The 27,672-nt window shown below is 34.0% G+C and overlaps 1 protein-coding gene across 4 annotated transcripts in view; it reads right to left on the reverse strand.

Moving 5' to 3' along the window:
* Positions 1-447: 447 nt before the first annotated feature.
* Positions 448-27,672, reverse strand: part of Znf280c (zinc finger protein 280C) — a 59,100-nt gene continuing 31,875 nt past the window's right edge. For all 4 annotated transcript variants that reach the window (XM_071606285.1, XM_071606284.1, XM_071606286.1 and 1 more), the window contains 11 exons: positions 27,124-27,344; positions 24,087-24,244; positions 23,545-23,645; positions 22,666-22,812; positions 15,614-15,745; positions 12,580-12,890; positions 11,388-11,528; positions 5,506-5,568; positions 2,430-2,548; positions 2,247-2,283; positions 448-2,121 (listed from right to left, as the gene is read on the reverse strand). In XM_071606285.1, coding sequence (XP_071462386.1) covers positions 2,106-2,121; positions 2,247-2,283; positions 2,430-2,548; positions 5,506-5,568; positions 11,388-11,528; positions 12,580-12,890; positions 15,614-15,745; positions 22,666-22,812; positions 23,545-23,645; positions 24,087-24,244; positions 27,124-27,344 — 1,446 coding nt within the window. In that variant the 3' untranslated portion in view covers positions 448-2,105. The remainder of the gene's footprint in view (positions 2,122-2,246; positions 2,284-2,429; positions 2,549-5,505; positions 5,569-11,387; positions 11,529-12,579; positions 12,891-15,613; positions 15,746-22,665; positions 22,813-23,544; positions 23,646-24,086; positions 24,245-27,123; positions 27,345-27,672) is intronic.

Raw genomic sequence — 27,672 nt, forward strand, 5'->3', positions numbered from 1 at the left:
TTAATAAGATCACAAAGCGGGCTTTTGCTAGGTTTTAAAGTTCAAGAAAGAAGCCTGGTGTAGTAGTGCACCCCAGTAATCCCAGATACTTGGGAGGTTAAGGCAGAAAGATAACAAGTTCAAGGCCAGCCTTGACAACTCAGCAAGACCCAGTCTCATTGTAAAAAATAAAAAGGGCTGGGAATGTGGCTCAGTGGCAGAGTGCCTTTGAGTTTAATTCCCAATAATGCAGGAAAAATGTTCAAGAAATTACTTAATAAAATATAAACAGTGAGCTTCTAAATATGCTGGGAGAAAAAGTGCAAGATGCATTCAATAGATAATGTTCTTGATCTGTAGGCCAAGCAATCAGGCTTTCATGTGAGAATCAAAGCAATCTTTCTAGTTACTTATATGATACAATCTACAGTTTTATATGAAGTTATTTATTAGAAAACAATTCTCAAGGCCCTTTAACAATACAAATTTTATTAAAAAAATAAGTAACATCAAAACTGTTCAGCAAATCTATATTCAATGTAACCAAAATAAACAAACACCAAATTAAAAAAAATATACATCTATATATATATATATGGGCAAGAAACAAGTGCATTTTTTGGTCCCAATATTTTTGAATATATTATCTTTATCCAAAGGAATTACATTAATGGCTAAGAAGATATTATGTATTAGATAATCAGAAATGTAACTTTAAAATTTGTTTTAAGGTCTGAAAGAGGAGTTTTTGCCAATTCTTTATGTCTTTGAACTCACAATCCCTAAGATGTTAATGAAAGTCCCAAGATAGAGCATGTAATAATGTCTAATGAGCTGAACAAGTATCAAAATTAAGAAGCTACCAGTAGGTAGCCACATGAAATCTGTGGAGAATTATAAAGAAAATTATTGGAGTTCTTAACAAAAACAAAACAAACACAAAACAAAAGCTTTAAAGAGAAGAGTACAAAAATAGACATAACAAAACGGACATCAATAAACTTGATGAAGAACAACATAACATCAAGCTACTAAAATTTAATGAAAAAAATTTAAATTAAAAAATCTAAATATTAGTATTGCTGAAAACTCCTAGGATTAATACTGGATAAAACTTTAAATGACAATGTGAATAGTTGTTACTTTGGAACTGTAAATTTAAAGTTCTCTTTTCCAAAAACATAAAAGTAATCTTGGTTCTCTATACAACAGAAATTTCATTTTCTTTAGACTGCATGCATGCTATAGGAAGATTAAAGGGCAGCAGCCAAAATGATTCGACTTCAACTTGGATGTTGAAGCACTGATTTGATGGGCTTTTCTTGGTTAGAATCAACCCATAAGCTTAAGATCAAGAACGAAAGCCCCCAGTGGGGAGTTGTGCTCAATTTGGTGGGCCTTGAGGTCATCTCTGGCCAAATCAGCATCAGCATTATGGGAGGCCAGTCAGGTAGGAAGGGACTCTCCCCAAGATCTGATTCCTTAAGGCCACAAACTAGAAGAAGTCTCACAGTCAAATAATTCACATTCCTTGGAAAGACAGAACAGGCATCAGTTGTGTCCATCGAAGGGGGACACTGTCCAGGAGTACACTGGACATTTTTTGAAATTTCTGTGTTGCTTCTGCATCTGAAAAATAGGACAAAAAATAGAACAATGACAGACAAAGAATGAGGGAAAAAACATCTATCTGACCTAAAAATGTAAGACTTATAAGAAATTAAGAAAGCAGACAAAACAGACAAAAAAGATGAACAGCCATGTCATTTGGAATGTAATATTCAGAAGGCAAGTACAGGAGAAAAAAACACAAATTATTTTAAGCAAAGCAAGAAAAGATCATAGCAACAAAAGTTATTTTTGGAGAAAGTCAACTAGAGGAAAAAAAACACGTTAAGACATGTTAACCTGACACAAAGATAAGGTGGAATAAGAATCTAGTGCCATCTGAAAGCTGAAAAGAGCTGAATGTCATGAACTTTGTTTAACCACCTTCATGTGAGAAAACACTTCAGAACTTTGAACTTAGGAAACTGCCTTTGTGTAAGAAAACACTTCAGAACTTTGAACTTAGGAAATTCCAACTTGTCTTGCACCAGGTTGCACGAGCTCCATAGAGCAGGAATCTATTTCAACAAGCCGCTTTAAAAACAAAAACAAAAACAAAATACTTTAATATTTTTCATTTCTATTAATTATACATTTTAAAATTGCAACAGTGCTAAAATCCATCAAAGTAAAATGCACTGAATTAAAATTAAACTTACTCAGAAGTGGGTTCAGAAGTTGAGGTACTTTCGGAAACTGTAACCAGAAGAAGAGTTTTACATTTAAAACAGCATATATGAAGAATAAATTAATTTGTAATACCTGAAAGTCCATACTGTGGCTGATCAAAAGTACTAGATGAAATATCTAAAATTCAAAGTAACACTATTATATATACATACCATTCTCTATTACAACTTGGCAAGTATGAGTTTTACGTTGACTTAAGTGTTTAGCCATACGGTCTAAGCCAGAAGAATCAGTTAGGAAATCACACTTAAGGCACACAAGAGTAATGCCCCTACGGAAAAAAGAATTAGATGGTAAGAGAGACTCTTATCTTGTATAGAAATCAATACACAAGTTCAATGATTACTGCTCCACATAATATAACTTTTTATTTTATGTACCAAGATTATCATTTTCAAATTCTGTAATATGAAATATACATTTGCCGAGGACTTCCTCTGCACATTGTACTACTAGGTATCACAGACACAATTAGTGAAGAAATAGGGTACAGTCTATGCAGCCTATAATCTTGTGTCTAATTTAAGACAAAATTAGAAAGGAAATGTGAGATGGGCTAGGATTGTAGCTCAGTGGTAGACTGCTTGCCTGGAATATGTGAGGCACTGGGTTCAATTCTCAGCACCATGTGTAAATAAGTAAAATAAACATCCATTGGCAACTAAAAATATTTAAAAAAGAAAATGTGAGGATTTAAAAATAAATTCCTTAATGTAATTATTATCAGTTTATTAACAAAGCATAAATATATTTTTCAAGTTCATCAGATACTTTGAATTGGAATATCCTTCCTATATAGGAATAAAAAACAGTAACATATGGGTTGGGGTTGTGGCTGAGTGCTAGAGTGCTAGCCTAGTACATGTGAGGCACTGGGTTCGATTCTCAGAACCACATAAAAATAAATAAATTTAAAAAAATGGTAACAGAGCTGCGGATGTGGCTCAAATGGTAGCACGCTCACCTAGCATGTGTGAGGCACTGGGTTCGATTCTCAGCACCACGTAAAAATAAAAAAAATAAAGATATTGTGAAAAAAAAAACCCAGTAACATCCCTTAGATTCATTCTCCCCTGAAGTTCTAGTCTTAATAGTCTGTTTTTATACCTAGCTCTTACTCAGATGAATCACATATTATCTTTGTAAAATTGAAATTGTGTGCTTTCCTCCCCCAAATCATCCTTCCTGTTTGTTCTCTCTTATGGTGCCACTTCCCTGACACTGATACAAACCAGTAGTTATCTTTTCCTTAAAACATTCAATATTTCAAACACCTAGAACAGTAACAATTTATTGGGCAGGTTGAGGGTTTTAGATATATCAGCTGATTTATATCTTCTAACAACCCAGAGAAGCAGGCGCTGTCATTAGCACTTTTCTATAGAGGACAGGATCAAGTTTACTTAACTACCAAGGCCAGCATGAGATTTGAAACTGAACCCTTTGATTCCAGAGCTCATGATATTAAATATGATGTGATAACACTTCACTACCTAGGTCATCATTAAATCAGTTTTAACTACCACAATAACCTTTATCAGTCTATGCCTCATGCAACTACAACTTACCTTATATACCCAATCACAGTCTTCCTTTGGAACCCTTGATTCTACTCAAAACAATAGTGGTTTCCCCAATGTTCTCCAAATTAAAATTAAGTATAAATGACTTGGAATCGTTTTAAACAATTCTAAACTCTGGATCTAAGCTCAAAACCATTCTCCCATGGGCTGAAGCTGTGGCTCAGTGGCAGAGCACTTGCCTGGCACGTGTGAGGCACTGAGTTTGATCTTCAGCACCACATAAAAATAAATAAATAAAAATAAAGATAAATAAAATAAAAAAATATTCCTGCAGACATTGATTTTAATACCACATTATATAAACTTTGTGTTTTTCCCAAAATACACTACAAGTTATCCACTGTGAATGTCTGAATGTGTACTGTATGCTTTCTGTTTCCCATTATGCAAACTTTTATTCATGATATTTCTTCCAACTAGAATGCCCCTGTGCCTCTTAGAAGTAGAAAACATCTCTCTCCTTTGAAATCAGTTGCTTTGATTGTACTTATTACAAACCTCCTTATATTATTGTAGTTATTTTTGTTCATACATTTATATCCCTCCAATAAATTGTACATTCCTTGAAGAGAGGTACCAAGCTGGCTGCCTTCTTTATCACTATAATTTGTATAGGATCTGATATATTCTGTTGTATATGTGGCGGATGTACAACAAATAATTAAAAAATAAAGAATTCATTTTAATAAAATAGTAATTACAAAAATATTATTCTATAGAACTATAAACATACTAAGTACCATATATAAAAAAATGACCAATTTTCTTTTTAAAATTGAGAACCACCCAAGTTAGGAAAAAAGCATCTTAGATCTTTAAAATCATACAGTTAATTTAGAAACCAAGCACACAAGTGAGCTTGTCAACAAAGTGAAAATCAAATTAAAATCTCATCTTCAACATTAAACCTATTTTCATTCTTTAAAAATATTCAGTAAAGGTAACACTTATTTTACTTTTTTCCCCCAAGTCACTGAATTGAGTAATGATTTAAAATAGCATGACTATGTTTTAAAAATTGAATCAAATTTCCCTCTATTTATGAGTTGTTGGTTCAACATCATCCACGTTGTTTTTAATATGTACATTAACTTCTTTAACAAATATTTTCTGAATGCCTATTACATGCCACGCACTATTCAATATGAGCAAAACAAACAAGGAAAGATGGATGGAAAAGGAATTAGAAAACTGAAAAACCCACAATGCTTAGCAGCTTCTAAGTATTTGCGATATAACTAAAGTTAATTATCATTTAGAAATATTAATCAGTAATTCTTTCTGTACAGTAAGCAAGCTATGTACTTTTATTTCATAAAGAAAAACTAAGAATTTGAAAGCTATATATTAATTTTAACTATTACAATGTTTTAATGAACTCATTTCTATTCAAATATTATTAGCCTTATTTTTTGTTTTACAATGCAAATGCATGAAGATTTGATCTCAATGCCTGGCACCATTGAACCAAAGTTCAGTCAGAGATGACAGGCCATCCCTCACTATGATCAAAGAATATAGTGAACAGAATTGTATCATGTCCAGTAACAATCACTGAGAGTTTCAAATCAGGTACCCAACTATTACGTTTTTAAAAGTTACTATAATTTTTCAGTAAAAGAATGGAAAAAGATCAACCAGTTACCTGAGAATTCCTGAATGCTTCTTGAAAATATAAAACCGTTTACTTGGGTGGTTGCTATGAGAACTGGAGAGATAAAACACAAACAAGATTTTTAAAAACTTTTATTATATAAAAAGTTATATTAATTACATGACCACATTTCAATTCTTTTCTTAATTTTTCAATTTTGAATAAAAGATCATTATTAAATGATAAGATTCTGTTGATCACTGCTATGATCTGAATTATTGTCCCTCCCCCCAAATTCATATGTTAAAACCTAACCCCCATTGTGATGCTATTAGGAGGTAGAGCCTTTGAGTGGAGAGCAGAATTCTTATGAATGAGACTAATGCCCTTGTAAGAGAGACCTTAGAAAGACTCTGGCTTGCCCCTTTCACCAGGTGATGATGCAGTAACAAAATGCTATCAGGAATGGGCCCTCACCAGAAACCTGTTATCTGCTGGCACCTTGATTGTGGGCTTCCCAGCCTCCAGAACTATGAGAAATAAATTTCTGTTGTTTAAAAAAGCCACCCAGTCTATAGTATTTGGCCCAAATGGACTAAGACAGTCATTTCTGTTTAATTCAATATTTTTATCTTACATTCCATTTTACCTGTAGTATATTTTCTAATGACATATTTCCCTGAGAACATTCTTAAGATGTTCAGTACTTCACCACTATAAAAAAAATACTCAAAGAGTTAAAAATGCAAACAGCATCAAATTAATTCTTTCAATTATTAAGAGTAAAAACAATTAAAAAGTTATTTGCTACTAATGTATTTTGCTATAATAGAAATTGCTATGAATAATAATTATTTATTTTCTAATCTTAAAACATTGGGGGAGGGCAAATAGTCCTAATGATACTAGAAGTAAATTTTTTATTTTTTGCGGTACTGGGGATTGAAGAAAGGGGTACATTACCACTGAGCTACATCCCCAGTTTGTTTTAAATTTTTTAAATATTTTGAGACAGGATCTCACTTAGTTGCCCAGGCTGGCCTTGAACTTGAGATCCTCCTGCTTCAGCCTCCTGAGTCCTGGGATTACAAGCATGTGCTGCCACCATGCCTGGATTACTAGGAGAACTTTTAAAGAAAGTAAATTTAAGGAAGTGGAACTTGTGAGTTAAAAGAATGCTTCTCCTATGCAAAGAACCAAAAAACAACAACAATCTAAACTTTGTAGACAATGGTAATAGTTTTTATACCCCCGCCTTTTAACTCACAAGGAAAGCTTTCCTGTTAGAAACTAGCCTAGTGCAGCAACACTAAAAGTGTGGTCCATGGACCAGCAGCATCAGCATCACCTGAGATCTTATGAGAAATGCAGTTATCTCAGCTCTCCCTCACCATAAATCTAACAAATTAATCTCTGGCAGTGGAGCCCAGAAATTGATTTTAATGCATTTTCTAGCTGATTCCTATGCAAGTTAAAGTTTGAGAAGCACTGACTGTATTTTGCACTAACAGATACAAATGAGTAAACATGCCATGGCAATAGCTACCCTCAAACATAAGGTAACCACCACCAGCAAACTATGCATGCATGGGGAAAGAATCTGACATTAAACATTAAACCTATTTTCATTCTTTAATGAAAGAATCTTTACAATCTCAAGAAAATACTCTCAGAATAGGTACCATGGTAAATATAAAGAGCTTCTCTCACAAGATAATATAGACACACATGAAACAGAATAATGAAATATTACAGAACTCAAGAGAAATTATCCCTGTTGAGTGTCAATGATCAGACACTTCACAGAAGGTGAACTGAGGGAAGGAGAGGGGCATTCCAGGAAATAACTAAGAATAGGAAATTCACTTTAGATGTTGAATATGGAGAAACTATCTTGTGAAAAAGATTAATAATCTGGGGGCCTTTCTTCTGAGAATATACTTGGTTATGGTTTGGGAATAAAGGTACTTGACCTTATAGAGAACTTAGTCCTATGAGAAAAAGTTTATACCAGGTAGGAGTAAGGGTATGCCAATTACAGTGAGGTATGAGGCAAGAAAGCATAGTGCTACTAAAGTAGGAAATATGAAAGGGACCCATAAGGCCTTTAGAGAGAACTGGAATCTTTCAGTTCTATATAAGGCTAATGATAAATAAGAGTTTAATGTGTGGAATGACAGTGCAGGTTTGGGGCTCACTGGAATTTGGGAGCCTGTGGCCTATTGAGAATGATAAGGGACAGAATGGGACTAGAGGTCCTATGAGATATTTTGGGGCTTCTATGGAAAATGGGAAAAGAAGAATGAAATGACACATGGTGTCAGGGTTTAGAACTTAAATGTTCTCCAAAGCCCACATGCTAAAGCATTGATCATCAGCCTGTGGTACTACTGTGAAGTGGTGAAGTCTTTATGTGCTCTAGAAGTCTATGGGACATCAGACTCTTTCTTTTCATTTCCATGCCACCACATAGTGAGGGCTTTGCCCCAGTTTGTGCTCCCCACCATAATGCACTGCCTTGCCCCTGTCCTAAAAACAAAGCCATCTGACCATGGACTGAAACCTCTGAAACCCTGGGCCAAAATAAAATTTTCTTCCTTATAAGTTGTTTATCTTAGGTATTCTGTCATAGTCACAGAATTCTAACACACATAGGTTTAAGAAACATCAAAAATATTTTCCAATTTAATCCTTTATAAATGAGGGGCAGAGTTAATGTACCATTAGGGCAGTCATGTGTTTGGCACAGAGTGAGATCAACATTGTTCCCAGCAGCATACTGAGGAAAAGGCTGGCTGGGGCTCTATTTAGAACAACTGAGGTAAGGGTGTAAAACCACTGAGGTAGTGGGAAGGTAGAGTGATAAACTGCAGAAGGTAGATTCTCAGGAAGCCACAATATATGGTGGCAGAGCAAGAAAACCTCACCAGCTTCAGAAACTTGGGACAGTGAATTATTTCCAGCTGTTGCTTCACATTTATGCAAATAATACCCTGAAGCAGACTGAGTATAAAGGGTATTGGGATGAAGGTGGTTTGAATCCTAGACATACAATAATGTTTGACTTAATATCAAACAGAAATGAAGAACTAGGTCTCAGTAAACTCATCATTGAAATTGGGAGGATTTACAGTTGAAAGGTAAAAGAGAAAACACTGAGAGTGGTTAAAGTAGTGACAGTTTAACAGAAATTGAGTTTCAAACGTGAGTGATTAGGGACAGAGGGTGTAACTCAGTGGTACAGCACTTGATTAGCATGTTCAAGGCCCTGGGTTCCATCCCTGGTCCCAAAATCAAAGTGATTAGTCAAAATTATCAAATACTCTAAAGAAGTCACAGAGGGGTAAGAATGAAAACTAGTGAGCATATTTAGTATTGGGACATGACTGATAATTTTTTTTTTTTAATACCGGAGATTAAATCCAGGGGCATTTAACTACTGAGCCACATCTCCAGCCCTTTTTAATATTTTATTTAGAGATAAGGTCTCACTGAGTTGCTTAGGGCCTTGGTAAGTTGTGAGGTTGGCTTTGAACTCACACTCCTCCTGCCTCAGCCTCCCCGACCACTGAGATTGATAAGCATGTGCCACCACACCTGGCCACCTAGTTTAAAAGTTTAAACTACCTTTTAAAGGAGTAACTTTAGCTATAGGTAGGGATAATACTCATATTACAAAGAGTAAAAAATGACAAATAAGCTAGTAAAAAATATTCTTTGTAAATGCTGATTGTAAAAGAAAGATAAGCAAATACACAAAATAAAAACAAATCACCCTCATCCTACAAAGCAAAAAACAAACCCCAAAATCCAAGAACTCTTATAGGCAGAAGATATGTGTAGAAAGAAATTAAATGAATGCCCAAAACAGCTGAATAAAGTTGTGGAGGAAATATAGATGATTATAAAAGTGGATCATGTCTATTTTCTGAGATTAAACTATGGATGAAGGAAAAAATTTGAGGTAGGAAAAAGTTAATCTTGGGAAAATCAAAAGCAATGACCTCTGAGTAATCTGTAGGCAAGATTAATAACTGAGAAAATAGAATAAAATTCTTAAGGTCATGAAAAGTATTTAGACAACTGATGCTGATAAAACAGATATTTTTAAAAGACCAAATTAAAGATCATTAATTCACAGCTGAAACAAGTGGCTCGATAGACTAGAAGCAAGCACAGATACTTCAAAAAGGATAAAAGATTCAAGAACAGCAAGACTAAGCATGACTGAAGATGTAAAAGGATTCTAGGACAAAAAACAAAGCACCATTCAAAACAGATGACCCTTAAGGCTTGGTGAGGTTGACTAAAAAATTGGATTGATGCTGCTGGAATAGAAACAGTGATCAAGACCCTAAAAGTAATGTAATGAGAATTTGAAATCAATATTGTGTACAATAAGATAAAATGAGACTGTGGTAAGAAAGGGAAGTGGACGCGAAAGAAGTTAGAAGTGGACGTGAAATGCTAGCACAAAGAAGTCAAAGTATCCTGAGGTCAGGCTGAACGTTATGGAGGTGGGGTGGGAAATGCTGAAGTCATCAAAAAGTGAGGGAAAACCCTTCATACCTGGGGTAGCCTACTAGGACCAGAAAGCAACAAATAGACCTTGTTACAATCTTCGATAAAACTACTTTTATTGGTTATATCTTTTTACTAACTGAAATAGAACTACCTCAATATTTATATCTGAATTTTTTTGGCTATTTAAAAAAGTCCATCCTAAAGGAATAAGTCCCTACAAAATAAGTCCAAATGAAAGTAAAATGAACTCTGAAGTCTTTCTTCTAGCATGGAGTACACAGTAGGTACACAAATTATGGCAGCTGAATCAATATATGAAAAAGAATTCCAGGGCTGGGGTTGTGATTTAAAGATAGAGCACTCGCCTAGCATGCGTGAGGCACTGGATTTGATCCTCAGCACCAAATAAAAATAAAATAAAGGTATTGTGTCCATCTACAATTAAAAAATAAATGTTGAAAACAGAATTCTAATAGCAATAGTATGAATGGAGTATTCTTATAGCTTCTTATTTCATATTTCACTGAATGAATTTAAACATAGATGGATGGCTAGAGAAAGGAATGGATAAATGGATAAGGGAAGAGTGGAAGAGGGAAAAGAAGAGAGAAAAAGAGAGGGAAAGAGAGGGAGGCAGGTAGAGTAGCAGGCCAAAAGAAAAAGTAAATAATATTCTTAGCATTACTGAAAAACCTGGAGCCTCTCAAAGTGATCATTTGAAGAGGGTAATTCGTGTAGTTACATGTGTTTATTTGATAAATATATTGAAGACATTTAAAATTTTATATTTAAGCTGGGTGTAGTGGCTCACACCTATAATCCCAGTGACTAAAGAGGCTGAGGCAGGAGAATTCCTGATTTGAGGCCAGCCTGAATAAGTCAACGAGACCCTAAGTAACTTAGTGAGACCCTGACTCAAAAGTAAAAAGGGCTGAGGATGAAGCTAAATAGTAAAGTTGCCTAGGGTTCAATACCCAGTACCAAGTTTAACTAAATTAAATCAAAATTTTGTATTTGAAAATAACCACTTTTTTACTGAGAAGAAAAAAAAATTCCCATAGCAAAACACATTTCCCTAATAAAGCCATTCTTATTTCATTAGTCTAACTGTTCTTACAATTTCTTTCCTAGTATTTTGATCAGTTACTGTACTGAAACAGTGCAAGGAACATCCTTGAAGTTCCCTTATGTTAGACTTTTAGCTCCTTGATAAGACAAACTTGCTTCTAATATGGGAACTTTGTTTTTAAAAAATCAACTTCTTGAATGGATATTTTAATTATTATTATTATTTAGGTGCTTGGGATGAACTCGGGGCCTGGCAACATGCTAAGCAAGGGTTCTACTGCTGAACTAAACCCCCATCCCTGAATGACAATTTTGATCAACAATTTACATATTTAACTTACCTCATCATATGATTTATAAAGGCTTTGTTACAGTTAGTGTTGTATTTGCAAAAATTACAGTGGATATATATAGAAAAGTGGCTTGCAAAGTCCTTTATTTTGGAATGACATTCAATGCACTTGTGAATTCCCCGACGACACCTTATGAAGGCAAAGGGAAAAAAATGATAAAAACATATTGTAAAACAAAAACAATAATGCAATGTCTTATTAAGAATTGATTAATTAAAAAAGGAGGTTATATTCCATTTATGTATGATGTGTCAAAATGTCTTCTACTGTCATGTATAACTAATTAGAACAAATAAAAAATTTTTAAAAAGAATTCATTAATTGAGGGGCTGGGGTTGTAGCTCAGTGGTAGAGTGTGCTTGCTTACCATGATTGAGGCACTGGGTTCAATTCTCAGAACCCCATTAAAAAAAGATCCATCATCAACTAAAATATATGTGTATACAAAGAATTCATTAATTAAAGACAAGATGTTTAAATTAATATCCTTAAATAGAAACTTAAAATTTGAAAATATACTTTGAAACAATAAGTTAGAACAAGTGCAAAAAGTCAAACATCAGGGGCTGGGGTTGTGGCTTAGTGGTAGAGAGCTTGCCTAGCATGGGTGAGGCACTGGGTTCGATTCTCAGCACCACATATAAACAAACAAATAACTAAAGGTCCATCAATAACTAACAAAATTTTTTTTAAAAAGTCAAACACCGGGCTGGGGATGTGGCTCAAGCGGTAGCGCGCTCGCCTGGCATGCGTGTGGCCTGGGTTCGATCCTTAGCACCACATACAAACAAAGATGTTGTGTCCACCAAAAACTAAAAAAAACCATAAATATTAAAATTCTCTCTATTTCTAAAAAAAAAAAAAAAAAGTCAAACACCAGTTAATATTTCCATGGAATGAAATGGATCAAATTAGCTGATTCAACTATCACAAGATTAAAAATATGGAATAAACACAGTAATTTGAATTTTGCTCAGCAAACGTAAAAAGTCTATCTTTTATCATGTAAATGGTAATAAAAAGGTCTACTTTTTACATTCACTTGCCTTTATGCCAGATAAGTGATTATCATGTAAATGTGCAAGAGGGTTCTGTGATATAGTAAATTATATTAAAATGAACTTTTAATATTTAAAATTAAATTAGTATTTTTAACAGGACTAATAAAGATAAAAAGTACCTTAAGTTTTTCAAAGCTATGCTGATTTTATTTTTTCTGTTGCGTTGTCTCTTCTGCTTGTAAGAGTGTTTGGCTTTGCTTTTAGTTGTAACTCCACTCTGTTTACTTGTGTTGGGTTTACTTGCAGCAGAGGCAGCTGCATTAGGCTTACTTGTCTTAGATTTACTTGCATTAGATTTTGTGAGATTTTTAGCAGTTGTGCTTTTAGACTTTGGAGGTAAGACCTGAAGAGAAGAAGTACTTGGAGCACAATTGGATGGTGTACTTGATGGTCTTGGCTGAAGAGGTCCAAATGAAGCTCGAATAGTAACCTAAAACAACAACAATATATATATATATATATTTATTCTAGAAAATTAATTTCACAGTAGTGTTAAAAATATCATCTGTAAGTTCTCACATTTATTATCAATGTATTTTAGACAAGTTGCCAAAACAATTCCATGGGGAAAGAATACTCTTACCAACAGATGGTGCTGTTAAAAACTAATATCTATACACAAATCATACTGCATAGTAAATACAAAATTTAACTCCAAATGTACCAAAGACCAAATTTTATGACCTCAAAAGGTAAAACTTTTATAAGAAAATATGATAGTAAATCCTCATGGCTATAAGTTAGGCAATGGTTTCTGAAATATTTCACCCAAAGCATAAGCAAAAACAGCAGACAAAAAAATAGACAAATAGGCATTTCTTCAACGACACAAAAACTTGTACATGAGTTTTTGTAGCAGCATTACTCATAACAGCCAAAAGAAGAAACAACTCAAATGCCCACCAAATGATGAATGGATAAATAAAAGGTGGAATATCCATAACATGAAATATTATTTAGTCATAAAAAGGAATGAGATATTGAAACATGCTATAATATGGATGAACTTAGGAAACATTATGGCAGCCAAAAGAAATCAGTCCCCAAAGATTACATACTGTATGATTTTATTTATAATAGGAAAATCCATAGGGACTGAAGGTAGATGTAAGTTTGCATGGGATGGTGGAGGAGAAACAGAGTGACTGCTAATGGGCATGGGGATTCTTTTGGGGGTGATAAAAATGTTCTAAAATTGACTGTTGGTGATGTTTTAAAAACTCTGAGAATGTTCTAAAATAAAATCATTGGATTGCACAATTTAACTAGATGAATTACATGGTATGAATTGCATTTTCAACAAAGTTGTTACAAAAAAATCACTGTAATACAAAAAGTTAAATATAATTATTTTGAAAATAGTAAATATAAAAAACAATCAATTCTCTCATTTATTCTAAATGGTCATACCAATTAAATGAAATTTAGCTTGGTATTAATTTCCTGCTATTATATATATATTTTTTCTATTGGTAGCAGTTATGTTAACACAGATATTAATGGATAATTAGGAGTGTTAGTGCAATTTTAGCAATATTAAAAAAGCATGTTCCCTGGCTATTTTTATACTTCAGTATAAGTAAAAAGTTTTCACAAACAGAGATCAAAATTAAAAGCTGAGGATATAGCTCAGTGGTAGAGCACTTAGCATGTAGAAGGCCCCAAGTTCAAACTCTAGCACCTACGAACTACCTAACTACCTCCTACCTACATATGTAAACAAATAAATCCCACAGCCTAAAATCACTCTGTAAAGGCCTGCATTATCAGATCGTCAGTAAATGTGACCTTCTCTTTCTTTCTGGGGACTCATTGGGCATGATTTTTGCTTCCAAATATCATAATGGAGGTTAAATCAATTTATCGTACAGCATGGAGATTTTAATAATGCTCAGAAGTTCCTTAATGGTAGCTAATATAAAAATTATCACCTAACATTTGGAAAAAGAAAATATTCAATTATACCCAATAGTTAATGATGGAAAGCAATCACTTATTAACACTCTCTTTAATCATGTGACTATAATTCCCTCTATGTACTTGAGGAATAGTCTATGTGATGTTCTGTGAAATACACGTGACTTTGGTATCATATAAAAGCCTAGGACAAGGAGTCAAAGGACCTGAAATTAAATTTCCATACTACTTGTTTCTAGCCATGTGACTGTGGGTAAGGAATTTATCCCACCTAAGCCTTCTTATCTGTAATATGGGGAGAATATGTACCTTGCCTATCTCATTAGAGCACTGCATAGATGAAATAAAAAGAATGTATGAAAAGGCACATTGATAAACTTTTTAAATTTGGAATTAAGCTTATTCCAAATGCTCTAAGATATTAATATTAATATTGGGGCACTTTGTTACTTGCAAGGGAAGATATGAGAAGTGTGTACTTCTTACATTAGTATTCTGCATGGAATGAATGACTGTAGAGAAGGACACCAGATAGTTTTTCTCATTCTAAAATCTCAGATCATTGCTTCACATTATATCTTCTATTTGAATTAACTAAAATATTCACATTCAAAAGTATGTACTCAAAGTTAAATATCAATGTCTGGGGATTATTTCAGTTTGGATTATCCATCCCTTCTCTGGAGCAAATATTCAAGTAATAACTTCATATAAAGAAGTCAGAGAAAACATGTATATAAGGCAAACAAGAAAAGGAAAGTTTGTAGTTAGATGTGTGCTTCTTACTAAAAACAGCAATGCTATCCAGGAACAGAACTTGTTTCAACAAACCTATGGCATTCAAGGCATTAGGACAGATGCTTGGGACACAAAGATAAATTAAACAAGATTCCTGAACTAAAACATTTTATAGTCTAGCCCCTGAAACAGACACATACTAATAACTGGAATAGCTCAAAAACAGCCTACAGAATACTGAAACAACAGCTGTCTCAGCCTATAGTTAATCTAGTTGCACTCTCTACAAAGTAATATTGCTTCAACAAAGCACACGTCAATCAACTCAAAAATACAGTTTTGAAGTTTTCCTTTCCAAGATAAAGAACAATAAAACCTAAAATTAAGGTCTTAATTATAATCAGATGTTATTTTGTATATTATAGATAACAGATGAAACTAGGCAGGAGTTTATTTCTCTTATAAAAAATGTTAAAATACAACATAGTTGATACTCACTTTTGTTCCAGGAGGCAATCCTTCCAGTTCTTTAGGCTTTATAAATGTACGATGCTGGGTCTTATGATCTGTTTTCTCCTTGCAGGTCAAAAATTGTAGCCTGCATTTTGTACAACGATGAATTCCTTTTTTCTGTTTACATAAAATAGTAGAAATAATAGTAGGAACAATAACTTTTACCACCATAAATTCTGGGGCCTGAAATTCATCTTAATTCTAATAATTAAACCATTTAAAACCAGTATCTTACCATCTCTCACTATAAATAATGTCATAATACCCTCTTTATGTTTTTTTTTTTTTTTTTGGTGCTAGGGATGAGACCCAGGGCATTGTGCATACTAGCAAAGTGCTTTATTTCTTTTAAAATCAATCCTTACACTGGTATTTGAGTTTCAAAAGTTTTTGTTACCATAAAAATATCCAATATAAAAATTATATCAATTAGGATCTAATTGGGAAAGTCCTATACCAATTGTAATGGGAAGGTGCTTTTAATTATAAATTTGAAGTATATACTATTCAAACACATTATACTGAGAAAATGAATTACACCACATTTTTATCCTTAGAAAATGTAAAGTACAATTTTAGCTATTTCCATTTGTCTTCCAAGTTAGTAATATAAACTGAACTTTCTAAAATCAAACAAATCTAACCAGAAACTCCCAAGAAGGTTAAGCTGCAGGAATAGTTATAAAAAGCAAACCTATCCAATAGAGCCTTTTGCAATGATGATGTTCTACAGCTGTACTATCCATTATTTTCACTACTCATATGTGGTTACTGAGCACTTTAAATGTGGACAATTGCAACTGAAAAGCTGATTTTCTAATTTTATTTAATTTTAATAAGTTTAAATTTAAACAGACACCTGTGGCTAGAGGCTATAATATTGTTAGCATGAGTATGGAGGGTTAGGGTTAGGGTTTTAAATGAGCACTGTTTCCAATTTACTGTTTGAGAACCACTTGACTGAGTTCTTCCTCAAGTAAAGTCCTATTAATAATAAGAAATATGGGGCTGGGGGATATAGCCCAGTGGGGGGCTGGGGATATAGCTCAGTTGGTAGAGTGCTTGCCTAGAATGCACAAGGCCCTGGGTTCAATCCCCAGAACCACAAAGAAAAAAAAAAGGAGAACTATGACACAAGAAAAATTTGTCACTTGCGCAGAGCTGGTTAATGTTCTTTCCACTATATATTATTAATTGTAATCTTTATGTATATGCTTGCATTAATTAAATTTTTTTCTATTATATGTAAATTCAGAACATAAATACATGTTTTCTCTAAAGCTCTAGCTCCATAAGCACAACAATCTTTTTTTAAAAATATTTTTATTAGTTGTTGATGGACCTTTATTTTATTTATTTGCATGCGGTGCTGAGAAGTGAACCCAGCCTCATATGTGTTAGGCAAGCACTCTACCACTGAGCCACAACCCCAGCTCATATCACTATATAAGACCCAATCTTTCAGAATAATCAAAATGAGCTGACATATGAAAAATACCAGGAGTTACTGATGCACAGCAGGCATGTGGTGAATAAAATTTCTATAAAAAGCTCAAACTACATATTATATAAAACGTATTTTACTATGTTAGTTTTATCTTCAGACTGTTTGGGAGGTGTGGTGTCTTATATTATATCATAAGTACAGTCAACATAAATAAACTCACCTATATATGCTCAAGAGAGAGGTGGAAGGGGAAAACTCACCCAAGAAACAGAAATCAAGATAACCAGAAAGAAAATCCTACAAAGTATAATTCCCAGAAATCTTTTCTCTACCCATACCTCATCTAGTTTCATGGCTTCATTTATTTACTTGTTAGTGGGGATTGAACCCCAGGGTACCATGGAGCTACATTTCCAGTCCTTTTATGTTTTTTATTTTGAGACAGGGTCTTGCTAAATTGCTGAGGCTGGCCTTGAACTTACAATCCTCCCGCGTCTGCCTCCCAAGTCCCTGGGACCGCAGGTGTGTTGTCAGTAAGGGTCAGTTTCATGGCTTTAAATAGCCACAATCCAAATACCTACTTGACATCTTTGTTTCACCGTGTATGTGTGTGTATATGTGTTTGTGTGTATGTGGATGTGATGGCGAGAGAATGTGTTCCTCCCTAGTTTTGCCAATGTCTCGGTATATGGGAACTCTATTTCTATAGCTATACAGGACAAAAGGAAAAAAGGAGAAAGTCTGGTTATTCTTAACTCCTTTTTCTTATACCTTACATTCAACCCATTAATAAAATGTATTAGCAATATCTTCAAAAGACATTTATAATCTTTTCACTTCTCATTATCTCCATCAAGTCAGGCACACTGGTGTGTGCCAGTAACTGAAGTAACTCAGGAGGACTGCAAGTTCAAGGCCAGCCTCAAAACATAGTGAGGTCCTAAGCAACTTAGGGAGATCCTGTCTCAAAATAAAAATTAAAAAGGGTTGGGGGCTGGGCTGTGGCTCAGTGATAGAGTGCTCACTAGCATATGTGAGGCACTAGGTTCGATCCTCAGCACCATAAAAATAAATAAATAAAATAAAGTCATTGTGTTCATCTACAACTAAAGAAAAATATTTTTTAAAAAAGGGTTGGGGATGTCGCTTAAAGGCAAAGCATCCCTGGGTTGGGTTCAATCCCTAGTACCAAACAAACAAAAAAACTCATCATTCATCACCTCTAACCACTTCTACCACTCACATTAGTATAAAACCAACCACTCATGTAAACTCTTGCAATAGGCTTCTATTTTTCTCCCTGTTTCCACCCTTCAATCCCATTACAGTCAATTCTTACGGCTGCCAGAGCGATGTTAAATACAATGCATATCTTTCATATACGAAAACTTCTGAAAGTGGCTTTCCTTAATACTCCAGAATCCTGACTCTAGCTTATAAGGTCCTATATAATCTGGTTTACTTTCTATTGCTGCAACCTCATCTCTTCCTACTTGTTTACTGTGATCCAGCTACACTAACCTCCTTGCTGTTTCTTGAACATCCTAGTTATATGCTCACTTCATTATCCTTTGCCTGTCCCAGATAGCTACAAGACTTACTCCCTTATCTCCTTTGAAGAGGCCCCCTGTTTTTTACCTCATACAAAAAACAGAAACCACTCCTTCACCTAAGACCTGGCAACTTCCTATCCATTTGTATTTTTCCCATTGTACTTGCCACCAGTTAGCATACACATACATTCAGATCTTCCTCCTTGCTTGCACACCTGTGCATGCATACACAAACATGTGCAAACATGTTGTTTTTCCACAACAATGTAAATTCCAGAGGGCACAAACTTTGCTTTTCTCACTTCTGTATCCCCAATACCTAAAATAGTCCCTGGCATTTATTAGGTTCAATAAATGTTTGTTAATTAATGAGGCAGACAGTAAGAGACTGACAGACCACACACAAGCAGCAGGCACAATTTAGCTAGTTCAAAATGTCTACCATTCCATTCAGTGAGCATTTGCACAGAGCCCTGAGGTTGGAGACATTAATCTACTATTCCCTCTTATGCTTGTATACATTCAAGATGCTAAGGATGATGATGATGATATAGTACCTTTTAAAAATAACATTATATTCAACCAAAGAAACAGTAATGTGAAGTTCCAAGAGTAAAGAAGAAAGTTGTCTGACTTGAACTTTTTGACAAGCATATTATAATGTTTGGGTGATTTGAGTGATTTTTCATGGGTAATGACTAATATCTCTCTTTAGGCCTCATATCAGTGTGTGGAATATGGGTCTGTAGTAAAAACTTGGACTCTTAAGTCAATTTTTGGCTTTGCCATTTATTGGAGAATGTGATATTATGCAAGTTACTCTCTATAAAGCTTTATTTCCTCACCTATAAAATAGAAGCAATTACATACCTGCTTAATAGTGTGACTATAAATATTAAACAAAATAGTGCACATAAAAGCACCAGTGGCTGTCATATGGCAAATGATTAGTATATGGTAACTGCATATTCTTATTACTAAGGAGTTAATGAAGATATTTAACACATCTGAATTCTTTCATCCTTTCATAAAAGTTATACAAACTGGACTGCTAGCGCTAAAATCACTCAAGATGTGATAATGTATTTATTTTTTTTTAGAAAAAAGTTACAATCGAAGTCTTCAAAAATCTGTAGAATAAACTACAGGTTTAATAATTCTTATTGTCTAAAATTGCACTAATAATGTCATTTCTATTATAAGATTATAATCCTGCTCAGTTCTAGCTTTTGAGTATTTACTGAATAATACACAAACTGAAAATAACTTGAGGGATGCCTGATGATCCTTTGATCAATAGATTCTTTTCCTTTTTATTAGTGACTGCCTACCTCTTAGATACATGAAACTTATCAAAAAAAAAAAAAAAAAGGCTGGGGTTGTGGCTCAGTGGCAGAGCACTTGCCTCACACAGGAGGCACTGGGTTCGATTCTCAGCACCACATAAAAATAAAAAACAAAATAAAGATATTGTGTTCATGTATTTAAAAAAAGGAAAGAAAAAAGAAATTGAACTCCTGTGATGGGTCAAATGTTTAAGTCTGACGCCAATTCATATGCTGAAATCCTAGCCTCTAATGTGATAGCATGGGAGGTGGGGTTTTTGGAAGGTAATTAGGTCATGAAGCTGAGGCCCTCATAAATGGGACCCTGGAAAGCTCTCTTGGGACCCCTTTGTCATGTAAGGACACAGTGATAAGATGACTATCTATAAATTAAGAAGCAGGCCCTCATCAGACAACTCAGACCTGCTGGGATAACTCTTTCCAACACACCTGGTAAGTTAGGACATATGAACTAGGGCATTTAGAGTGACTACAGATTAGATAAAGAACTTAAAGAGACACAGTCCACATAGCCTACCCTATCAATTTCTACCTTTCTAAGCATGTATCACTCCATGTCTATATCCACATACTCTGGAGCCTAGTAAAGCAAAGGAAAGAATTATGCTAAAAGCCTTATTATGAAGCAGGGAGAGTACTGCTTTTTATTTCATTCTTTTCAAAATCAAAAGCCAAAAGTGAAATACAGAGCACAAAGAATAGTGTTTCTCAAATTCTATTCCTTAAGAAATGTTAATAGGTATTATACAAATAAAGGGTAGAAGCCGGTCACAGTGGCACACACCTGTAATCCCAGTGGCTCGGGAGGCTAAGGCAGGAGGATCATGAGTTCAAAGCCAGTCTCAGCAAAAGCAAGGCACTAAGCCACTCAGTGAGACTCTGTCTCTAAATAAAATACAAAATAGGGCTGAGGATGTGGCTCAGTGGCCAAGTGCCCCTGAGTTCAATCCCTGGTACCAAAACAAACAAACAACAACAACAAAAAAGGTAGAATGGTCAAACAAGTTTAGGGAATATTATGTACTGTGTCCTACTTGAAAATTTATATATATATATATATATATATATATATATATATATATATATTTTTTTTTTTTTTTTTTTTTTTTTTTTTTGGTACTGAGGATTGAACTCAGGGTTGCTTTACCACTGAGCCACATCCCCAGACCTTTTTATTTTGAGACAGGGCATTGCTAAATTGCTGAGGCTGGTCTAGAACTTGGAATCCTCCTCCTTCAGCTTGTCAAGATGCTAAGATTACAAGCATGTGCCATTGCACCTCAAATTTATATTTTCTTCTTCTTTTTAGTTGTAGGTGGACACAATACTTTTATTTTATTTATTTATTTTTTAAGTGGTACTGAGGATCAAACCCAGTGCCTTACACATGCTAGGTGAGTGCTCTACCAAGGAGCTACAACCCCAGCCCAAGATTTATAATTTCTGTTAGGATATTAAAAGCTCTAAAAAGTCTGGATTTTAAACACAGCAAAAAATTCTACTAATTTTGTAAACCCAGCCATTTGTGAAATTTATTAAAAACAATTTGTGAGAATACCTATTAATACCTGATGGAACACTGTTGGGGAAATCCTTGAATGGAAAGATTTTGCCAGAGTTTCTTAAGAACATGGTAGCTGACCAGGATAAAAAAAAAATACATTGGTACCATGGCAATGGTAACATTGACAATCCTGGATGTGTCTGAAAATTCTTTAATAATTTTTTCCAATTAACAACTACAAGTTGATTTCATGATTATCTAATGACCATAACCAAAACCCATATTAGCACCAGTACTTAATAAATTGGCCATGACAATGCAGTCAATAATAAGAAAATATAATAAGCTGATCAGTGAGGAGGCAAAGCTTGATTACATAATCAGATTCAGTAAATCCACTGACTTCTGATTTTGACAGAAGCACTGTTACTCTTTTAAACATCCAAGAACAGGCTCACTGCTTCATGAAAGTTTTCAGCCCAAGTGACAGTCTAATTGTTTCAGGAAAAGAACCAGTGGGGAGAAAAATGAGAATTCAAGGGAAAGGTACAAGCACTAATACTGGTATCATAGAAATTACATAGCAGAACTGTACAAAGTCATACAGGAAAGAATTGCAACCTAAATATAGTTCTCCAGCATAATTCACATATCTGGTAATAAGGGTCACTGCTGTTTCTTTTGCTATCAGCTGCTATAAGAGACCATTCTGGGTCACTAATGACAACTACAGGTCTTCCAGTAATACAAAGTGGGTTGGGAAGTAGAAGTAAGGTTGGAGGAAAAAAGGAAAACAGAAGGTTATGAGTCCTCAGTCTTAAGCTTCCTTGGTTCACATATTCTTTTCCCTACTCTTGATAACCACCTTCAAAATCATTCCTGTGTCTACCACTCTTGGACCCCAAAATATCCAACCTGAATATTCCACTCATCTTCCCCTTTCCCTCTATTCTGAGGTTCCCTTTCTAACTACCTTTCAGAACTTTTATTGTATATAAGCCTCAACATCATCAGAAAGCAGGCAAGGGAAAGAAATGAAAGTTTCACAAGCATAAACATAAACTGTAAATTAATTATGTCTTTCAGAGCAACTTTGCTTCCTGTTCAGAAGAAATTTAACCAATGTTCTAAGTATGTCTAACATTTCATCAAAACAATGCAAACAAATACGAACTACTAAATCTCACCTGATGTTTCATGTAATGATTCATATAGGGGGTTGCCATTCTACTAACTTTGAGGCAGAATGGACACAGCAAGTTCTTCGTGTTTTCATGGGATGCTCTAAAATGAGTTTCTACATCAGAAAATGTTGAAGATCTAAACTGGCAAACCTAAAAATAAAAAGAAGTTTTAGTTTAACTGAAGCTTTATAATTGCATAAAATGACATCAAATTAGCCATGATGAGGTACTTGTTAAGAATATTCTGAACTACTAGTTTAGCTTTACTGTCTATGCAACCAAGAGTCCTATTAGTAAAAGTAATAAAGATAACTCTGAAACTGAAGAGTTATCTTTCAAAGTTAGGGGTATATTCCAAAACATAGCTAGACTCCCTTCTTTTCACCATCCCCATCTTGACTTGAATTTTCAAACTTTGATGCCTCTTGTTCTGTAAAGTTTTTCCTGCTATACAAAAAAGTATTTTCTTCTTTAGATTTTTAAAGGCTATGAAACAGTGGCAATTTATCGTTACCTTGCTTTCTTATTACTGACAGTCACTTTAAATTCTGGAAAAACAATGGTCCCAAAACATGTAATTGGGTTCTCTATAACTAGAAGCATTTCCTGTTTTCCTGTAATGTCTACATTCTCCCCTAATACGATAAGCCTTTAGGTTTCTTTCTCCAGCAGGATATCTCTTTGCCCAGAACAGGAGGGTCAACAAACTATGGCCCACAAGGCAAATCTAGCCTATCACCCCCAAGGGAGTTTTCACTAATGAAGAGGCTCTTCAATTTTAGTACGATAACTACCTTAAATGGTCAAAAATCCAAAGAACAACATTATTTCATGGCACCTGAAAATTAAATAGATACCTAAGTATACAAAAAATCTGTTTACCTGGCAAATATATGGCATTTCACCAGGTTTATGAGTATCCTTCATATGTTGTAAAAGAATATGCTCTGTTTCAAATGACAATTCACAGATTTTGCAAATGGCTGCAAGTGGGGAAAAAAATCACACAATTTTAAGGATGTATATTTAAAAAGGATGCATTTTGTAAATCTGTAACAATGACAACAAGATGTAACAGTAATAGTGGTAGAAATAACAGTGAGGGTGTTCTAATAATTCTATCACTATTAACATTGTTCTAAGGGCATTATTTAGTTTATTTAATTCTCATAACATCACTGAGGGAAGTGTACTACTAGTTTTAGCCACATTTTTCAGATGAACCAAAAATATAGAAATATTAATGAATTGTTTACAAGAGGCATTTCAATTTTAGTAACAAATTTTATTTAAGTATAAGAGTTAAAAACTGTTTTTTAAATTTTACCCTCAAAGTCTATTTTACCATCAGGATTCTTAAGGTTCTTTCATAGTTCAGATGATCAAAATCAGTAATATTCATAATTTCAAGGATTGTCACTTACTAGAAAACTCATGGGGAGTGTGAGTACTCTCAATGTGGCACTGCAACTGGAAGGGCGTGGGATACTGTCTGTAGCAGTGCTGGCAGGTGGTGTGGTTTTCCCAGCTCTCACTATTCTGCTTCTCGAGTTCCAAGTGGTGCTTCATATGGTTCATGAACCTATAAATCATTGTCAACAGGTACAAAGATTCAGATTTATAACCAGAGAGAAACCTCACAAATAAACGTCTGATCTTAAATTTTAAAAATACAGTTGTCTGACTAAATCAAAATAATATCTCCAAGGCCTTAAAGTCCTCTAAAAAAAAACAGCCTGGGCAAAACAGCAGGACCCCATCACACACAAAAAAGTGTGTACTTTATTCATTAAGTGGCTCACTAAACAATTTTTCTTTTCATCTTGTTTCAAAACGTTCTGCGTAAAGAAAAATAGCAGGCTTCTTCTCAACACATGAAATACTATTTACATTTCAAAATAAAACACTTATAGAAAGAAAACTACCACCAACAGTAGCTATGGAGTCATGAAAGAAATCTTTTGAAGATTTTGAAGATATATATGTATGTATTTGTATATTGGTTTCAAAATGCATGTAAAAATAATAATAATAATTAAAAGAACCTTTTGCTTTATTTAGTGATACTGGCTTACTGTTGTTACAAATTGTTGGGCTGGGGATGTGGCTCAAGTGGTAGCGCGCTCGCCTGGCACGCGTGCGGCCTGGGTTCGATCCTCAGCACCACCAAACAAAGAGGTTGTGTCCGCCAAAAAGAAAATAAATATTAAAAAATTCTCTCTCTCTCTCTTTCCCCTCTCTCTTAAAAAAAATTGTTCATTCTTCCTTACAGAATGTCATTTAAGGCACAGAGTATACAATAAATGGGCATGCCTACTTTGAAGAGTGTACTGAAGCTTTTGGCTGAATTTCAAAGTAAAATTTCAATCAAAGCAACAATTTTAAGAATGGGTCAACTACTTACAATAACTCACTATAAGTTCCTAAAGAAAATCTTGAAACAGGGTGGACTAGATAGCAATCATTGTGAAAGTTTAAAATTTATCTCTTTTTTACGCCTTCAAAACACTGCTTCTTTTTAGAGTTGATTATGAAATACCTTGCAATATCTTCTTTATTCCTTTGGTTTTGGAAAATGTCTGCAATTTACTTTGAAAACTACCCAAAAAAATCAAATGGTTCTATCAATAAATAGATACGTGGTAAAATAAGTACAAGCTCAGCATCCCTAATCTGAAAATCTCAAATTTGAAATGCTCCAAAATCTAAAACTTTTGCACACCACGATATCATAAGGTGAAAATTCTGCACCTTACTTCATATGATGAGTCACAGGCAAAATGCCAAGTATACCATAAATATTATATAAAATCACCTTTAGACTATGTGTATAAGGGACATGAGAAACAAAAAAAAAATTTGTGTTTAGACTTGGGTCTTGAATTCAAGACATCTCATTATAGATATATGCAAATATTCCAAAATCTGATAAAATATCCCAAATCTAAAGCATTTCTTGTGCCAAGAATTTTGGATAAGGGATACTCAACTTGTATAGTAAAATGTTAATGGTAGAATTGTGTTGATAAGGGCTGGGGATGTGGCTCAAGCAGTAACGCGCTCGCCTGGCATGCGCGGGGTGCTGGGTTCGATCCTCAGCACCACATAGAAATAAAATAAAATGTGTCCACCGAAAACTAAAAAAATAAATATTAAAAAAAATTATCTCTCTCTCTTTAAAAAAAAGAATTGAGGTAATAAACAGATGGTCACTGTAAATTTTTTTAATTTTGTTGAATATTCAAAAATTTTTATTATAAAATGTTAGAAAAACAACCTCACTTAACATAAATGTCAGGCTACACAAGCAATGAAAAATACCTATTGAGATGTCTTGTTACTTTGTTTTGCTACTACCTCATTTGAAATGTTAAGATATGTAATGTAACACATAACTCAAAGACTACAAAGTACATGTTCTTAAAATTTAAAGCATACATGTATAAAATCTTTAAAATTCCACTGGATGGTGTGACTCTACTTTGTGTACAACCAGAGACATGAAGATTGTGCTCTATATGTGTACTATGAACTGAAATGCATTCTGCTGGCATGTATAACAAATTAGAATAAATAAGTAAATTTTTAAAAATTCACTGGAAATTAAATCTGTTTTTAAATGTATTAAATCATAAAATCAAAGCAAACATGTTTCATAGAACTTGAAAATTTCTAAAAGATGACCACCAAAAAAGATCACTATCTCTATAGGTAAATATGTTAAAAAATTTAAGTACAAACAGAAAAATTTGAGCATTAAATAAGACCAGCATGGAGGTTAGATTAGATAATGTATTTTTTCTTGTGATATAAAGAAATTTAAGGGGCTGTGGCTGTAGCTCAGTGGTAGTGCACTTGCCTAGCATCTGTGAGTCACTAGGTTCAATCCTCAGTGCCACATAAAAACAAATAAATAAAATAAAGGTATTGTGTCAATATACAACACAAAAATATAAAAAAAGGTATGTAAGATTCACAAGCAACTAGAAAATAAAAACATGTTACAAAACTCTTAGTTCACTGTTATATAGATAGCAAAGAAGTAATTTTCCTTAAGTTATAATATATTTTGTCCTTTCTTAAACTAACTGAAAAAATATGATTATGGAGATCCAGGAGTAATACAAGTATTACTAATAATAGTAGTATTACTACTAAAATATAAGTGAGCAAAAGGGCTAGGATTGTAGCTCAGTGGTAGAGGCTTGCCTAGAACATGTGAGGCACTGGGTTTGATCCTCAGCACTACACGAAAATAAATAAAATAAAGGTATTATGTCCATCTACAAATAAAAAAAAATACTAAAAAAAGAAAAAATAAAGAGAGGGCAAAATCTTTTCAACATACTGTTTTACCTAGAGTGGGAAAGAAAAATAATATAATATTCATATTCCAAAATTCAGTATTTTATACATTGTAGTATCTAATTGTGAAACAATTGTAAGTAAGTATTTACATACCTAATATTATTTTTAAGAACTTTCAAGCAACTGAAGCATTTAAAGGTTGTGTAAGTCTTCGGTTCTTCCTCCATGGCTCCTTCATGTCTTCCATAATAAAAGTCACTAACTAACATGATCAATTTTCCTTTCTCTGAACCAGTATTAGTTTTGTCTTCGGCACATGAAAGTTCTGTTTTAACACTTTCCATTAAGTTATTTATCATGTCCGGGCAACAACGCTAAAAAGAAGGGGGAAAAAAGCCTTTTTTATATCTCTTTTAAAAATGAAAGGTCAAAAATGAATTCTGTGTTTGGGCTGGGGTTGTGGCTCAGTGGTAGAGCACTTGCCTCACATGTGTGAGGCACTGGGTTCAATCCTCAGCACAACATGAAAATAAATAAATAAAGATATTGGGTCCATCTACAATTAAAATAATATTTAAATAAATAAAAATGAATTCTGTGTTTACATCTAGGGCCAGATCATATAAAACTGTGCATGGCAATATATCTGGAAGGACATTCACCAAAATGTTGGCTTTCTTTTATAAATTTTGAACAATTCTA

This window comes from Marmota flaviventris, chromosome X (genome assembly GCF_047511675.1).
Source record: "Marmota flaviventris isolate mMarFla1 chromosome X, mMarFla1.hap1, whole genome shotgun sequence".
Taxonomy (NCBI): Eukaryota; Metazoa; Chordata; class Mammalia; order Rodentia; family Sciuridae; genus Marmota; species Marmota flaviventris.